The sequence below is a fragment of the Corapipo altera genome, unplaced genomic scaffold (genome assembly GCF_003945725.1).
Source record: "Corapipo altera isolate COAL_440 unplaced genomic scaffold, ASM394572v1 112, whole genome shotgun sequence".
NCBI classification, from domain to species: Eukaryota; Metazoa; Chordata; class Aves; order Passeriformes; family Pipridae; genus Corapipo; species Corapipo altera.
The window spans coordinates 5,283,167-5,299,726 of record NW_020884899.1 but is presented as its reverse complement, the minus strand read 5'-3'; the positions used below and the strand labels follow the sequence as shown (position 1 = coordinate 5,299,726).

The 16,560-nt window shown below is 55.6% G+C and overlaps 1 protein-coding gene across 2 annotated transcripts in view; it reads left to right on the top strand.

The window, feature by feature from the left end:
• Positions 1 to 15,923, top strand: part of POMGNT1 (protein O-linked mannose N-acetylglucosaminyltransferase 1 (beta 1,2-)) — a 16,920-nt gene extending 997 nt beyond the window's left edge. The window contains exons 1-22 of one of the 2 annotated variants that reach the window (XM_027649048.1): positions 204 to 255; positions 1,029 to 1,210; positions 4,226 to 4,334; positions 4,697 to 4,812; positions 5,102 to 5,167; positions 5,555 to 5,668; positions 6,328 to 6,445; positions 6,720 to 6,818; positions 7,327 to 7,454; positions 8,045 to 8,115; positions 8,415 to 8,490; positions 9,954 to 10,037; positions 10,169 to 10,210; positions 10,377 to 10,435; positions 10,951 to 11,023; positions 11,320 to 11,448; positions 11,754 to 11,879; positions 12,035 to 12,099; positions 12,484 to 12,528; positions 12,699 to 12,834; positions 13,126 to 13,235; positions 13,513 to 15,923. In XM_027649048.1, the coding sequence (XP_027504849.1) occupies positions 1,100 to 1,210; positions 4,226 to 4,334; positions 4,697 to 4,812; positions 5,102 to 5,167; positions 5,555 to 5,668; positions 6,328 to 6,445; positions 6,720 to 6,818; positions 7,327 to 7,454; positions 8,045 to 8,115; positions 8,415 to 8,490; positions 9,954 to 10,037; positions 10,169 to 10,210; positions 10,377 to 10,435; positions 10,951 to 11,023; positions 11,320 to 11,448; positions 11,754 to 11,879; positions 12,035 to 12,099; positions 12,484 to 12,528; positions 12,699 to 12,834; positions 13,126 to 13,235; positions 13,513 to 13,615 (1,980 nt within the window). In that variant the 5' untranslated portion in view covers positions 204 to 255; positions 1,029 to 1,099 and the 3' untranslated portion in view covers positions 13,616 to 15,923. Of the gene's footprint in view, positions 1 to 203; positions 256 to 1,028; positions 1,211 to 4,225; positions 4,335 to 4,696; positions 4,813 to 5,101; positions 5,168 to 5,554; positions 5,669 to 6,327; positions 6,446 to 6,719; positions 6,819 to 7,326; positions 7,455 to 8,044; positions 8,116 to 8,414; positions 8,491 to 9,953; positions 10,038 to 10,168; positions 10,211 to 10,376; positions 10,436 to 10,950; positions 11,024 to 11,319; positions 11,449 to 11,753; positions 11,880 to 12,034; positions 12,100 to 12,483; positions 12,529 to 12,698; positions 12,835 to 13,125; positions 13,236 to 13,512 lie in introns of those variants that run through there. The other variant, XM_027649047.1, reaches the window with a different exon arrangement.
• Positions 15,924 to 16,560: the final 637 nt, after the last annotated feature.

Below are 16,560 nucleotides of genomic sequence, written 5' to 3'. Positions count from 1 at the left end.
GCCCCGTCCGCCCGCGCAACCACCGAGGGGCCGCCGGGGCGGGCAGAGCGGCGCGCGGGGGGGCGGGGCTAACGCGGGACACGCCCCCTCCCGCGGTGTCGCTGCGGCGCCGGAAGCGGCGCGGAGGGTGCGCGGGGCGGCGGCGTCCCTGCGACCGGACCGGACCGGCCCAGCCAAGCCCGGCCCAGCCAAGCCCGGCCCAGCCAAGCCCGGCCCAGCCCAGTCCGGCCCCGCCTCAGCCTCCCCGCGCGGACCGTGAGTAGCGCGGCCGGCACAGACACACATACGCACACACACACCCCCACCCTGGGGGGCCCCCCCCCCCCCCGGGCTCTCCTTGTCGCCCTCCCGGCTCTCCCTCCCCTCCCAGAGCTCCTCGGTGCCCTTCGCTACCTCCCTCCCCCCAGAGCCTCTGGACCCCCGCCCCGGGCGGCTGCGGTGCCTCCAGCTCGTCGCTGGTGCTCCTGGGGGACGCTGTACTCCGGCCGGGGCTCTGACTCCCCCGGGGCTCTGCATCCCGCCCGGGCCCGGCTGCTTCCCGCAAGGCTTGGCGTCCCCTGGGCACGGTTCCTCTGCCCCAGCTTGCTGGGGCTCCAGCAGGGCATTCCTGGCGCTGCTCCCCGCGCCCGGGCTGTGCGTGGGGAGGGTGCGTCTCTGCACAGGCACATGCGACCAGTGGCAGCCCCTCCATCGCACCTGCGGGTCCGGGGCCTGTCGCCAGCTCCTGCCTTTGGGCAGCTTTTTTTTTCCCGGAGCATGGAGGTGGGCCCACGGCACTGCAGCAGCCTCCAGGTTGGCCTGGAGCAGGGACCATCACCCGCACACGGGTTCAGGGGCTTCCCATCGCCCTGCTCACAGTCTTGGCCTCCTGCATCGCTCCTGGTGGGAGTGCTGGCAGGCAGGGAGGCTCCCAGGGGCTTTTAGTCAGTGCTGTTCATGGGCACTGTCTGTGCCAGGTGCTGCCTTTGCCGGGGAGGGGGTTTGAAGGTGCTCCCCTCCTTCACCCTGTGCCCGTCCCACCCTGGCAGGGAGCCCTGATGGACACGGGAGTGGAGCAGCACACATCCTGACCCCTGCCCCCGTGCCAGCCCCCGGGACCATGGAGGAGTGGAAGCCCAACCCCACCGTGAAGCCCCACAAGAAGCGGAGCTGGTACCTGGCCTGGAAGTACAAGCTGATGAACCAGCGTGCGCTGCGGAAGCTGTGCCAGGTGAGTCACCCGCAGCCCTGAAGGGGATTAGGAGGGATAATCCATGGGATTTACTAATTTATGGAGCAGCTCCATGGCTGGAAGTGGGTCTGCTGGCAGTGTGGGTGACCTGACATGCTGGGGAAGTGTAGCTTGCTCCCCAGCTTGCTCCCTCCAGTGCCTTTGTGTGGAAGGGCCTGCCGTGTCTGGCACCTCCTTTCAGCTGCCAAGGGACCTGTTGAGTGGCTATGGGAGGAGACACAATTATCCAGGTGGCCTTGGGAGTCTTTCAGCTAGAAACCTGGCTGATTCCTCCCCTCCTGGCTCTGGACCCAGTGCTGCAGGGCTCAGCCTGTAGAGGGAAACCATTCTTGCCTGTTTGGTTTGCAAACCAAGCCTGGCGTAGGGCATGACAGGTGGACAGAGAAAATAGGGCTTTGTAACAGGATCTCATGCCCCAGAGGCAGCTGGTGTCTGGGAAAGCTGCAGGCTTGGTTTCCTGTGCTAATCCTTGGCAGAGACAGTCCTAGAGGGTGTCTGGGGGTGTAGGGAAGGGTTTGGCCCCATGGCAGCAAACAGCAGAAAAGGGGCCTTTCCTGAGAGGAAAATCTGGCAGTTGGTTGCTGTGGGAGGGAGCAGGGGAGGGTTTTGCATGTGCCTGGGAGGATGAAGGCTGGGGAAGGAGATTGCTCAGTTCTGTGTCTGATGGGATGTTCAAGGCTTGGAAATGGGTCTGGTCATTCAGGCAGATTTTGCTCACTATGCTGGGGCAACGGGCTAGAGCCTGCCTGCTGTCATCTCTGTCCTTTGTGGCACTGCTGTGGCTTAAAAAACAAATGAGAATTGGGCTTAGAGTAGGTAAACCCAGAGATTCAGGTATGGAGCAGCCAGGTCTGCATCATCTGAGTCTCCATCAGCAGCTCTGACTGGGTCAGCCTTGCTAAACCGGGCTGCTGGTCTTGCTTAGTGCTGACTTATTGCCTCTGGTCACTGGGGTGCTCCCTCACATCCCCAGCACTGAGCAGGGTGAAGATCTGGGCAGGTTGGGAAGGTGGCCTTCCTGCCTCGCTGCGAGCCCACAGCTCTGTTCTTGCCTAATTAAAAGCTTTCTGTGCACAGATCCCAAAAGGTGCTCGTGCTCCTTAGTCAACAGCCAATTAACAAGCCAAAATGCTATAGTGACATTTATATCATCGTGTTGTGTTATTGCTGGTTTTCCATTTTCCCCAGTTGCTCCTTGAACCTGTTTGGCTGCTTGGCAGTGAGAGCAGCAACACGTAGTTTTGAGGCAGTAGCTGGACAGACAGGGCAGGAATCCTTTTAGTGCCTCTCACCAAGGGCGGGCCTATGTGTGATCCCAACCCCACACCAGACTGCAGAGAATCAAGAGTCCTAGAGCTGAAAAAGCACAGATTTCTAGGAAGAAAGCTGTTGTGGGGCTGAGGGGCAAGGGAAGAGTCTCAAAACCTGACTGAGCACCCCTTGCCAGGGGACCAAGGTATGAGCAGCCTCCACCAACTTCTCCCCTCCTCTCTCTTGGTTGCTGTGACATCTCCATCCTGAGCCTTGGGATGCTCCAGGGAGGTTGGTAGGACCCTGAGCTTACATGGCTGAAACTGGAAACCACCTGGTACATTCAAAGCAGGGCTGGGCCAAGGGACCAGAACTTTTGGGCCATGGGGTGAATCTGTCAGCGACACATAGCATTCACAATTGGGCCTCTGTAGGGGCTCCCTTGTGAGCTGGACAGACCCTTGTGGCAAGGAGGCTGTTGGTGGAGCCCTGCAGCAGTGTTGACTCTGGGGGTAACAGCTGCTCAGGACTTTGTGTCTTTAATCCAATGGCAAAGCCTTCCCTCGCTTCTTGACTGTCCAGGACAGCTTTTGGGCTCCCTGCTGGAGCTGTTCCCCAGCCCTAGGGCAGACTGTAGCTACTGGTCAGGGCCTTTGTCCCCATGCAGAGCCCTGTGGCCACCATGTGCTACTGTCACCTTTCCACCACAAAGCACCACCTGGGCCCTGGGTTACAAAGCTCCCTGGCTCAAGTAAAGACAAATTGTTTCAGTTGAGGTCTGACCTTTCAATCCTGCATCTCAGCCCAGCATTGCAGCTATAAGACCATCCTCTTGGCTGTGACCAGACCTGCTCTTGCAGAAGGTAGATTATTTCCCAACATGCAATGTTTGTGGTCCAGGTGTTCCTGTGTGGCTCTGTCTCAGTAGGGCCCCTGTTAGGGTGGAGCAGGTTCTGCTTTACACTGGATCCAAATACCAGGAAAAAGGCTGACGTTGAGGAAGAGAGGAGCAAGATGCATTTAAGTAAAAACAGGTGCTTATAGAAGTGGTGTAGCCTTTTGCACCTCCTCTTGGTCTGAGAACAGCAAGGCCATGGGCAATGGTGATGGTCACAACAGGGGTTCTTATGAACTGTTCCACAGCCCCTGGACTTTCCCACAGCCCTCTGTGTCAGCAACACATGGGTTGCATTGGAGTTTGCTGCAGATAGTAAAGCTGTGGGCTTTTCTCTGCAGCCTGTGGTACAGTGCTCTTTCCTGAAAGCAGACCTCAGCTTCTTCCCTTTGTTTGTTTTAGCTGCACAGCATCTCCTCTCCTCTGAATACCCGGAGTGCATCCTGTGGTTGCAGGGGGACAGATGAGAGTAGTGATGCTGCAGGAGAGGCAGAAGTTAAGGTTATCCTGGGAGTCGTATCTCTGAATTACCAAACCCTTTGCCTGCAGGGGCCCTCAAACTTGATGTAATATTTTAGCAGGAATCTGCTCACAGATCTGGAAGCAGGGATATGTTGGAAGTGGGTTAATTCTCACATAACAAGCAGGTAGTGCTCTCCAGCTGCTGAATGCCTTTCACCATAAAACTCGGTCACCTGTATTTTTTTCTCTTTGCTTTCCCCAGAAGAAAACAGGGGAATTGACAGATGCTTGTGATCCCTTGCAACATCTCCTTGGGGTGCCCTGCAGCCCCTGCCAAAGTGGGTTGTTACTTACAAACTGCTAACACAAAGCATCCTGCATTGCAGACAGGTGCTGTCCTCTTCCTGCTTGTCACTGTGATTGTGAACATCAAGCTGATCTTGGATACCAGGAGAGCTGCTTATGAGGAGGAAGAGGAGTCTGCACAGGACTACGGTGAGGGGCAGCATCCTGTTGTGCTTTGGAAGCAAGGAAACTGGAGGGAGGGAAGTAATTTCTTTAAGTCAGGGCTAATTTGTGACCAGCTAGAACACAAAAGACAGGTCTGTGCATGTGGGTTTAACAAAAATTAATAGAAAACTTTGTCATTGTTACCAGTCTGTCTGCTGAAGGCTTTGGCACATTTGGCTGTAGGGATCTGTGTGGGGATTGACCTGTTGCCATTTTGTGTTTTCCCGTGCCTGCCATCCCTCCCATGGCTACTTGGGCTGGGATGCCTGGTGGTCATGACCTTCTGGAGGCCTGGCTGGGCTGAGCAGGGGCAAGACTGGTTGAAACTGGGCATTTCTCCGCTGTAGATGATGAGATGCTGAATGTGGAGGTCCCCAGGCACCCTGTCAACAACAAGAAGGTCCTGGATGTGGAGGTGTATTCCAGTCGGTCAAAGGTCTACGTGGCTGTGGATGGGACGACGGTAAGTGATGGGAGTGCTGTCCCTGTGTGCAGAGGGTGAAGCTGCAAACAGCAGTGGTGAGAGCAGCTCAGTGGCAAGGAGGCTAGGAGTGGATCCCCCTCCTGCCTCTGGGACTCCAGGATTATTCTCCTGTGTTGTCTTCTCTTCTGGCACCCACCGCTGCCACGGGCAAAGCCAAAACGTCACAGGAGAGAGACTTGCCCCTTGTTTGGGGGCTCTGCTGTGCCAAATGGGCAGGCAGTAAGAAGAGGTCTTGGCATATGATTCTCATCACTTAATCCACTTGCAGGTCCTGGAAGATGAGGCTCGGGAGCAGGGGAGAGGGATCCACGTCATCGTCTTAAATCAGGCCACGGTAAAGCATCCCCACGTGTCTGCATTTGTTTTTCTGACTGGGCAGTTTGTCCTTGCTCTTGATGTTGAGTGCCTGAGGAGGGAAGTCCCCAAATGCTTTTTGTCTGTCATTTGCAGAGCATGACACGGTCACCCAGACTGTCCCTGCGGGGTTTCCCTTGTGCTGCCTGCTGTCCCTGGGGAGCAGGCAGGGGAGGAGTTGTGAGGTTGGGTGATGCTGTCCCAAAGGCCTGAGGGTTGGGCTTGACTGGGGATTAACTCCCTGGCATACCGGAAAAGCCACTCCTTGTGTTGCTCAAGGAATGAGGCTTCCAGGGCAGATTTCCATGATTCTGTGTGTCGGTACCATGTGGTATTTAAGATGCATCTGATGTTTAAATACCAATAGGGTCATGTGATGGCCAAGAGGGTCTTTGACACCTACTCTCCCCATGAAGATGAAGCCATGGTACTTTTCCTCAACATGGTTGCCCGGGGCCGAATCCTGATCTTCACCATTAAGGTATGTGACCCTCATGTCAAAAGGAAAAGTCATCTTGAGTCAGGATGCCCTGAAGCTCATCTGGGCAGTAGCCTTCTGAATGTCACCATGCATTCCCAGTACTAAATGTCACATCCCTGCAGGGCTGCGACTCCCTGGCTGGATCACCTCCCTTGCCCTCTTGCCCTCCCTTGTTGCTGCAGCTGCTGCTGTGTGTCCTGCAAAGCAGGAGAGCAAAAAGCAGATGTGTCAGAGCCTCCTGCAGCAATAAGCAAGGGGTTAGGTGGAGAATGGACATGGTGAAATACCAGGATGTGGTGGGATCCTTCTGTCTCCTAGTTCCAGGCTTTACAGAGGTCTTGTGGACTGTGCTGGCTCTGGGCTGCTGTGTGACAGCACTGTGCTGCTTCAGGGTTCCAGGTTTAGCTGTGTGAAGTGTTGCTTAACATGAGACCCTGCTTGAGAACATTTTGGTCTCAAGGAAACAGGAGTCCATGACTCCTCTGACCTCCCTTTGGGTCATGATGAAGCCACCAGCAGCTTTAGTGGCACAGAGACACTGAAGGTTTCAGGATCAACTGGTTGAAGGGTAGGAGTGGGCCCTCTACTTCTTTGTTATTGATGGAAGACTTTCCTTGTCAGGAGCCACACCTGAACTGCTGGGTTGTGTTTTGTTGCAGGATGAAGGCTCCTTTCACCTCAAGGACACAGCCAAGAGTGTCCTGAAAAGCCTGGGGAGCCAAGTTGCACCATTTCTGAGCTGGAGAGACATGTGGACATTTGTGGGGAAGAAGGGAGGTGAGTCTTGCAGAGGCTGGGAGAGGGTTTGTGGCTCCTTTTTTTTGGGAGATGCCAGGTAAAGACAAACCCAGCCGGCCCCCAACATGCTGTATGAGCAGGGAACAAGTCACAGATACTGGCAGCTCCATTCCTGGGGGTCGGGAGAGTATGGAAGTGTTTCTTCAGCAATTTGCCAGAGGCCAATGGGAAAAGGTGCCAAGCTGCCACCCAGCCTCTGGTCATGCTTTGATGGACCCTTCCAGACAGTCCTGACCCTGTGTCCCTGCTCCAGGGGAAGTGTATGGGGAGAAGCATGCCAAGTCACCTGCTCTCTCAACGTGGGGTGACCCTGTACTGCTGAAGACAGAAGTTCACCTGACATCCGTGGAAGGTAGGAAGTGCTGTCTGCTCTGTGGTATCTCTGGGAGATGTCTGCCTGCTGCCTGGTTTTAAGTCAAAGCCGTGGGTCTGTTAGCAAAATCCCAGGATGGGTTTAAGGCTGTTTGAGATGGTGGTGGTAACTTTAAAAATGGGCACAGCTTCCCTTCTGCCTGCCTTCCTGGCAATTCCGTGTGTGATTGTTGAGAATGGTGAGGACGGAGAAGTGGGAATGTGATCTGGACATTTGTCACCTCTCCAAACCAGACCTGGTCTGGTCTTTTCTGACTGTTGGCCTTGAACAGCCCATTGCTTCTCAGAGAGGCCGTAGGTGGGGTTGGGCTCTGAATGGCTCCTGTGGTTGTATCCAACATCCAGAAGTGTTGATTGTTTGTGGTACCAAGGACTGGCTCGGTGGTGGCTGAGCCCAGGGACAGCCATGTGTGTGGTAGTGCAGCCTGGAGCACACAAGGTGAGGCCCTGTGGATGACAGGTCTGTGTTTGCTCCTCGGTGCCTCCAGATGCTGAGTGCCATTGGCCCGACACGGAGCTGAACCGGCGCCGGAAGAGGTTCTGCAGCAAAGTAGAAGGTTATGGCAGTGTCTGCAGCTGCAAAGACCCCACACCCATCGAGTTCAACCCTGATCCCGTGAGTGCTGGGGCAGACTGTTCAGGGAAGGCTTCAGGAGGGAGGGCTGGGCTGGACCAGATGTGTTTTGCAGCTCAGATGCAGAGCCCTGCTCTTAAGCACCAGCTGAGTATTCCAAACTGCCCCTGGGCAAGCCCAAAGCCTTGGCAAAGTGGATACATGAGGGCAGGTGATACTGGGGAAAGGGAATTCCCTTGCCCTGATCCCCCAGCTTACGCTGGCTCTGGGGACATCAGTGTAAGCAGCAGAGTTTGTACCTTTGGAGATGGAGCAGCTATTGTGGCCTTTGGGCTGTCCTTGGCCCAGTGCTGAAGGGTTCAGACAAAGGTCTCTGAGTGGATGCAGACTCTGATTTGGGAGCTGGGGCAGAGGTGGGGTGAAGGAGAGAAGCTGGCAGGATCTCCAGCAGTGCTGAGTGGTGTCCTGGTTGGTTGGTGTGGTCCTGCACTAAAGGATAGGACTATGCAGCTCTGCTGTTTTAGCAGCAGGTCCCTACCCCTTGGAACCTGCCCTCAGTGCCATAAAATCACAGCATCGTTGTGGCTGGCATAGCCTCTCCCACCCCACTCACACACATTGTTCTCTTCCAGCTCAAAGACAACAAAGTCTTTGATGTGCCTGTAGCTGTTATTGCAGGGAACCGCCCCAACTACCTGTACAGGTAAGCACTTCAGGGGCCTCCTCTGCTCTGCACTACAAGACCAGGCATGGCCCAGGCCCTTCCCTTTCTCCTGCTGGCAGGATCCAGCCTCCTCCTGGGGTTGCATGAGCAGCATGGGCCAACCTGCTTGGGCAGTTCCCTGGGTCCTTGGCCATGGGAAAGTGAAGAGCCCAAGGGCAATAGGTCCTGTTCCCTAATCATGCACACTTTCCCCCATCCCAAGGGATCCATACCCCTCTGCTGAAGGGCCTGTGCCCACTGGGGCTGTGCTGCTCTCAGGCCCCTCCCTCTCTCCCCAGGATGCTGCGTTCCTTGCTGTCGGCTCAGGGCGTCAATCCACAGATGATCACAGTCTTCATCGATGGCTACTATGAGGTGAGATTATTCCCAGAGATCCATGTAGCCAGCTCCATGGAGAGTATGAGGTTCTGGCCCAGTCCTTGGTGGGTGGCAGGTTATGAGCCCCGTCACCCTTCCTGCTGCTGTGTGTCACACTGCTCCTCACCCGCTCTTAGCAAAGTCAGCTTAGCCAAGCCATGCCTGTGGATAAAGCTGCCTTGGCCTTGCCCAGAGCCCAGAGTTGATGTCTCCATGTCAGAAAGGGGTTGCTGTGCAGGAATGAGGTGAGGTGGTCATGCTGGGCTCTCCCCGTCCTCTTTTCTCGGTTGATGAGCATCGTCAGCCCCATGGGCAGGGTCTGGGTGTAACACCACCTGTCCAGCTCCCTCGTGTGAAGAGGAACAAACCAGTCCAACCATGCCTGTCCAGCTCCACTCTCAGTAAGAAGTGAAGAGGCCCAAAACAGTGTGTTTTCACGACGCTCAAAGCTGGGGGCTCATGAAAGCTGGGGCCAGGTGGAGGAGAACTGGCCCTTTAGAGGGAAAGACCTTCCTCTCAGCTCAACCTTATAAAGCCCTGGAGAATCCTGCTGCAAGTCTTGGCTCTCTTGCAGTGAAATGAAGTCTGGGACAGACATGTGGGGTCTTATTAGATCTCAGGAGCTTGCTAGGCCTTCTCTCTGCAACATCTGGTGAGTTACTGCCTGGTTGCCTTGTGATGGAGACAGGGAAGGGAACAGGCTTGTTCCCTTACAGGCCTCTCCCACCACTGCCATGTTGTGGGGCTGGGGGAGCTGGTTTGTTTATGCAGACTCTTGCTGTACCACATCAGAGTGGTTAAAGATAGCAGCATTTATTGCCATGGCAACTGGAGCAGCATCCCTCAGCTACGAGGGGGCAGCCTGGATGCTCATGCTGCCATGGTGGATACCAGGGAAAGGGGGTTGGTACTGATTGGTACAGTGGGAGCTCCTCTCTTTTGTGGCTTGGAGGTGGGATGCACAGTAAGGGGATGGAGAAGGCCTTGGTGGGTCCTTCTTGGTGCAGAGATATGTCAGCCCAAATATGAATTACTTCTGACCCCAGTGCAGATGTGCTTGGCCAGAAAGGTTTTTTTCTTGGCAACTGTGAGAGAAAATTGAGTTGATAGCGGTCTTGCCATTAAGCAGCTACTAGGTGTTCCTGGCTGTACCTGTTTTCTTTCTGCACTGTCCATGGGGGACTGGGAATTTAGGGCCTCTCAGGTATTCTTGGATACAACTTTGGGTCTGAAAACTAGCAGGGCTAACAGAAACTCTGGCAATACCCAAGAGTTGGAGGGCCAGGAGGGTTTGGCGAGTTCTGTGCTTCTGGGTCTACAGCACAGCATCATTTTGAGCCTCATTTGCCCCCAAGAAGACAGCCATGTGCAAGGATATTCTTGTCCTGGGAACCTGACACTGGCAGAGGGTGGGGAGAATGACCCACATGTTTGATGAGCTTTGTACTTTTCCATTGCAGGAGCCAATGGATGTCGTGGAGCTGTTTGGCCTCTCAGGAATACAGCACACTCCCATCAGCATTAAAAATGCTAGAGTTTCCCAGGTGAGAGAGCTTTTTCCAAATCCTGGGACAGTTATTTCCAGGGACCTGGGATAGCATTTCAGGAGGCAGGCTTAGGCCCAGATCTGTGCCAGGCTGATGCTAACACAGGCAATGGATGTCTTTTCTTGTAGCACTACAAAGCCAGCCTGACTGCAACCTTCAACCTCTTCCCGGTGAGTGTGACTGCTACAGCACAGGGTGTCCCTGGCATCTGTGATCCCCTCTCATGGGAGCTGGAATCAGTTCTCAGGGGCAGGGAACAGCACAGGCAGAGGACACTGTCTGTCTCTGCTCTGTCCTGTTTGTCTCCATCCTTCTGATATTCTCCTTGCCCTACAGGAAGCTAAATTTGCCGTGGTTTTGGAGGAAGATCTTGACATTTCCGTTGACTTCTTCAGGTAAAGTTGTGGGTTTCTGTATGGGCAGACCATTTCCTGCAGCTCTCTGGCTGCTCAGGAGAGGCCAGATCCCTGCCATGCTGTAGCTCACTTATCTGAGGCTGAGCAGTCCCCATGCAACAGCCTAACTGAGCTCTGCCCATAGAGTCTTGAGTCCACTGTCCTGGCACTCAGTGCAGAGTGACTTCTCAGGGTCAGGGATCTCTTCCTGGTTTGCTTTTTGGGGACACTGATCCATTCTGTGCATACATGGTTGGGGCTGCCCCATAGCAAGAGGACAGGGGCAGTGTCTAACAGGACTCCTGTTTCTCCCTAAGGAAGAGAGACTGAGCAGGAGATAATGTTGTCCCCTCCCCATGGGGAGATGCAGCTTAACTTGTTTTCAGGTGTTCCTCTCCACCAGTTGGGATAAGTAGTCCCAGCAGTTGGGGGTGGCTCATCCCTTGGTGGAGAGTTTGCCTTGTTTTACATGGTAGAAGGATGTTTGACTAGGGACTGTTCAACTCTTTCCTCAGCTTTCTGAGCCAATCAATATACCTTCTGGAGGAGGACGAGAGCCTGTACTGCATCTCAGCCTGGAACGACCAGGTGAGTCAGGGAAGGATGATGGAACAGGGCCACCTCTGCCCTGTGTTGTTCCCATGTCAGTCTGGGGTCCGGGTTCCATCTTTAAAGCAGGGCATCCTAAGTGGGTCTGTCTCCCCAGCCCTGGACTCTTGAAAAAAGTGCCCCTGCAAATCACCATCCTGTCCCTGCCATGTGCTTCCCACTGGCTGGTCCCTTCTTCTCTGTCTCTGCTGAGGTTCTCAGTGGAGCACAATATCTCCCTTTTTGGTGGGGTAGGGGTACATTCAGGGTGCTGAACAATCTCCATAACGTTGCAGGGCTATGAGCACACAGCTGAGGACCCCTCACTCCTGTATCGTGTGGAGACCATGCCAGGCCTGGGATGGGTGCTCCGGAAGAGCCTGTACAAGGATGAGCTGGAGCCAAAGTGGCCAACCCCTGAGAAGGTGAGTACCCTAAGGGACCCTGACTTCTGCACCCCATCTCTGCCCATCAGCAGGCCCTGACCTTCACCCAGTCCCTGTGTGCACAGCTCTTGGAGGGGCTATCCCTGTGCTTGAACCGGGAAGGATGCCCAAGCAGAATGGATTTGAGACATTCTGGTTGCTCATAACCAGCCACAGAGCTGGCTGGAGCAGCCCAGGGAGGGTGGGGCCAAAGGGGCTGGACTTGATGTGGGTACCCAGGAAGCTCCCATACTACCTAATCATGTCCCCAAACTTGAGTGTGAGTGGCAGTTTCCCCTCTCCAGCTCTGGGACTGGGACATGTGGATGCGGATGCCTGAGCAGCGGAAGGGCCGGGAGTGCATCATCCCCGACATCTCACGCTCCTACCACTTCGGCATCGTGGGGCTCAACATGAACGGCTACTTCCACGTGAGTGACCTCCTGTAGTCCCCAAGCCCTGTTCTGGTGCTGATCTCTGACTCACACACCTTCCCAGATAGTGGGGATGCTTGAGGTCATGCCCAAGTACTGCTGACTCGTGATCGAACACGATTTTCCTTCCCTCTCTTCTCTCTTCCTCCCAGGAAGCCTATTTCAAGAAGCACAAGTTCAACACAGTTCCAAATGTCCAGCTTAAAAATGTGGAGAGGTGAGTGCTGGTCAGAATGAATGAGATCTTGAAACAGTTGCTTGTCTCCTCACTCTCATCTCCTTGTGCTAGATTCGTCTCCCTTCCTTCTGGAACAGCCATAACCTCCTGCATCAGCACACTGGCCTCTACTGGGGAATCCTGGCACTGGTTTGTGCAAGGTTGGGTTTGGCTTCCCTGTGCTGCAGGTGGATATGGTAAAGGGTCATGTTTTTGCTGCCACATCTCCAGGATGTGTGTCAGTCACTGCTCTCCGTTTGTTGGTTCCAACCTACCTTTAGTATTACACTGGAGCAGTCTTAAATTTGGATCATTTTGGGTGTACCCTGCTTATCAAAGTACCTGACTCTGCCCTGATCTCTGTGTTCTCTCCTCCTCCCACAGCTTGAGGAAGGATGCCTATGAGACTGAAATTCATCGGCTCCTGGGGTAAGTGCCTACAGAAAGGGCAGGAGGCCACAGGGCACAGTGGGTGAACCAAGCAGGACAGGAGGAAAGGTGGAGGTGGCCCTGGGAGCCCTGGTGCCTGTCTGAAGTACTCTGCCATGGGAATAGGGAGGAGGTGGGGTCCCCTCTCACTCCCTGTTCTGTTTACACAGTGAGGCTGAGGTCTTGGACCACAGCAAGAATCCCTGCGAGGACTCCTTTGTACCCGACACGGAGGGCAAGGTCTACGTCATGTTCATCAGGATGGAGCAGGAAGCAGATTTCACCACCTGGACTCAGCTTGCCAAGGTGAGGCCCCTGACATGGCCTGTCCTTAGGCCTGCACTGATCTCTGCATCGCCGGGAAACACCTGGCTGTCATTCTTGGGATTGCCCATGGCATCGATGCAGCTCAGCAAGTGGGTTCTTGCTGTCCCTGGGTGATGTTAAAGCTCTCGGTGTGGCTGGAGGGGGGGTGCTGCCCTCTTTGCACTGCCTTGGTGAGGGCAGGGGTAGTGGCTCTTCCCATGGCAGGGGATGCCTGGCCCTGGTGTCTGTCCCCAGGCTCTGATTCCTCTTCCTCCCACCCCACCATCCTAGTGCCTCCACATCTGGGACCTGGACGTCCGTGGGAACCACAAGGGGCTGTGGCGGCTCTTCCGCAAGAAGAACCACTTCCTTGTGGTGGGGGTCCCTGCCTCCCCCTACTCGTGAGTATCAGGGACACAACAATTTGAGTAATCCCCCATCTTCATGGCACTGTCCCCTGCCTGGCACAGTGCATCATCCACTCCTGTCCCAACCCAATCCTGGTGGGACATCACCCCCCTTTCTTAGTCTGTGTGGTGGGAGGGGGACAGGATACATTCCCAGGGCTGGAGGATGTCCCTGTGGGAAGGAGATCATGCCAGGCAGCGCTGTTGGGAATTGGGGTCCTGAGGGAGACCACCACCCCTGCCTGCTCCCATCCAGCTCCCTCACCTGCAGGTCCAAGAAACCCTCATCAGTGACTCCAATCTACATGGAGCCCCCTGCCAAGGAGGAGGGGGCAGTGGCAGTGCCAGCGGTTGCGGCAGCAGAGCAGACCTGAGACTGGCAGCTGGAAGTGAAGGGGACTGGGGGAAGACAGAGACCCCCACGGTGCAGAGCCAGAGTTGGCAGCAGCTCTCAGAGGCTGGTGACTGGATACAGACTCCTGTTTTGGGCTGCAAAATGAGATCTTGGGCTCCCTCCAGCCCCCTGTTGTGGTCTCCCTCTCCCTTGCACAGGACAGGGTCATTCCCTGTAGATACGTCACCTCCATCCCAGGAACTTTCGTTTTTTAACACAGACGCTTTACTAACGCTGCTCCTTTTGCCCCGTGGCTGGGCAAGGCTGGAGGAAGGAGATGCTCAACTGGAACCTAGAGGGGGCCTCAAGAAACACCTCTGCTCCCCTTTTTGGCCCCAAAGTCCTGAGAAGGTGGCATGGTGCAAGTGCTGCAGCCTGCCAGCTGGGTGGTATTTATTAACTCTTGCCTGGCTGGCTCTGTGCCCCATGGTGATCATGGTGGTGAAGAGGGGATATTCCAGCATCTCTTCTGTTACCTGCACGATGGATGCACCTTGAAGACTGTATGCAGGGTTGGACATCTTCCTGCACACTGGCTTTGCTTTGTGGGCTGCAGGTACTGGTGCAGCCCAGCTCACGGGCAAAAGGGAATGCTGAAGAGGAGCTGGACCTGCTGCGGACACGTCGGGGACACCTCGTACCCAGCATGAGGGCTGTCAGTTCTGGAAGCTGGAGATGACTGTAGATGGAAGGGGATCAGACTGTGCTGCAGCTCGGACCATCCTCACCCACCTTCTCTGTGGGGAGCAGCCCTGCCCTCCGAGTCGTGGGAGAGGGGGTGAAAGTGCCTTGCAGAGCGAGATGGGAGCAGCCACTGGCCATGCCCCTGGCTGCAGGGGCAGGATGGGCCAGGGTCCTCTGGAGTGAGAGGTGCTGCACTATGACATGGACCTTGCCTGTGGTACTGTACCCTGTCTCTCCCTCTTCCCTGCCCAGCTATCTCCTGCTTCTGCTGAAGGCAGAGGGAGTTCCTTCTGAATCCCCACCCTGACTGTGGTACGTTGCTAGCAGGGAAATTGTGAGCTGCTCTGGGATGGGCAGCCTGCCTGTCCTGCTGTGGTACACCCCTCATGCAGAGGGAGAGGGAGGAGGTTCCTGTCCCCCCTTCCCTGCCTTAGGAAGGACCCCAGGGTCCCCTCCTGTTCCCAGACACTCGGTACTAATGCCCCCCTTGCACCTGGGGGGGCAATCCTGCTCCCCTTACTCAGTACACCTCCCTGTCTCATCCATGCAGCAAGAGATTGCTGTTCAGCCCTTTCCCTGAGGTCACAGGGGCTATTCCCCTTCATTTTCTCACTGTGAACTGAGCATCGGGGTCTACATACACTACACACTAACTTATTTATTTATTGCTTCTGGGAAGGGGGTGGCTAACAGGAAAGCAGCATGGAGAGCTGGCAGCCCCCAGCCTGTGCAGGAGCAGTCATGGAAGGTTTATCTCTTGTTCCCCTGGCTCCATCCTCTGTTCCCTGCCTTACTCCCTTGCCCACAATAGGAAGGAAAAGTTGCAAACCAGGGAAATCTCTTTGGCCGAGGTGATCCCAGTGCAGCTCTAGTGTGACTGCAGGGACTCTGACTCTTCTGGTCCTTGCATGGCTGCCCTGGCAGCAGGAACGGGTTGGATGCAGGAGGGGAACAAGAGAGTTGCAAGGTGACATCCCAGAGCCTGCAGCATCAGTCTGGGCTTCAACCCTGCCCTCCCCAACAGAGGGACTCCAGTCTGGCAGCCAGTGGGCAGGTGGCCCCTGTGCTGACCTTCAGGGTAAAATGTCTTTTCAGAGTGATGGAAAAGGGACTTGGCTTCTTTTTGGGAAACATAGCTCACTCCCCATGCCCTGCTTTGGAAAAACTTCCATGGCTCACCATTACTCTTTCCTTAGCATCCCAAGGCCCAGTTTCTCTTCCCCCTCAAAATAAAGGAATCCCCTTTCCCTTCTCTGGCAGGGCTCAGGCTTGGCTTCCTCCCAGCTCTTCTTGGGGCTGGGGAAGGTGGTCCTTGGGGTAGGGAATGGCTAAACACAAGTTTTCCTCTCCTCTGGTGCCAACCCTGCAGTGACCAGGGGGCTGTGGGTCCCTGCTGTCAGCGACAGCAGGACTTGACTGATGGGCATCATCTCCCTTCTCTGCACACCTCACTGGGCCTGCTGGGTGCTGTTCCCTTCCTCCCCGTTCCCCCAGCAAGGCTCCGGGGTGGCAGCCGTGGCAGGGCTGGGTGTGTGGCATCACCAGGGTTTGCCGCTTTCTGAATCAAATTATTTTTTCAGGAGTAAACATTGCAAAGCTGTTGAGCCTCGTGTGTTCCATAGCCGGCCTCACGTGTGGGCCGGGGCTGGAAAGGATGGACTCCTGTCCCCTGTGCAGTGCAGGCCTGGCCATGGGCTAACAGTGGCCCTGGGCCTGTGCCAGCAGAGGTCCTCCGTGCAGTGCCATGCGGTGCCAGTGTGGCTGGCACAGGTTTATGAGCTGTTCCCTCCTCAAGCTTTATCACTTTAATCTTCATTATGGAAACTCTGACGAGCTGCCTGGCGACTGCTTGGCGTGACCAGCCCCCTTGTCTCCCTCAACACCTCCAGCTACTGATCCCCTGAGAACTATGACTCATCACCCTCCTGGCCATTCCACATTTCTGCTCCCGTGGGGCAGGTAGCCTTGGGAGGACTGGGGATGTACCCATTTTTGGGGCAGAGACTACAGGACCCAAATGAAACGGCAGTGGGAGAGTGTCAGCCACCGGCATGGACCGACTGCAACCTGCATCCCAGACTGGCTGCCTCCTGCTCCCCTGCCTGATCCCTGCAGCCAGGCTGGGCTGCCACCCCTTCCTCAGGACCAGGCACAGCTTTTGGGTGGGGGCACAGCTTTTTGCCAGAAGTTTTTTGCCTGGCCCCAGGGGCTTGGCTTGGTGATGCTGGAGGGTCTCTCACC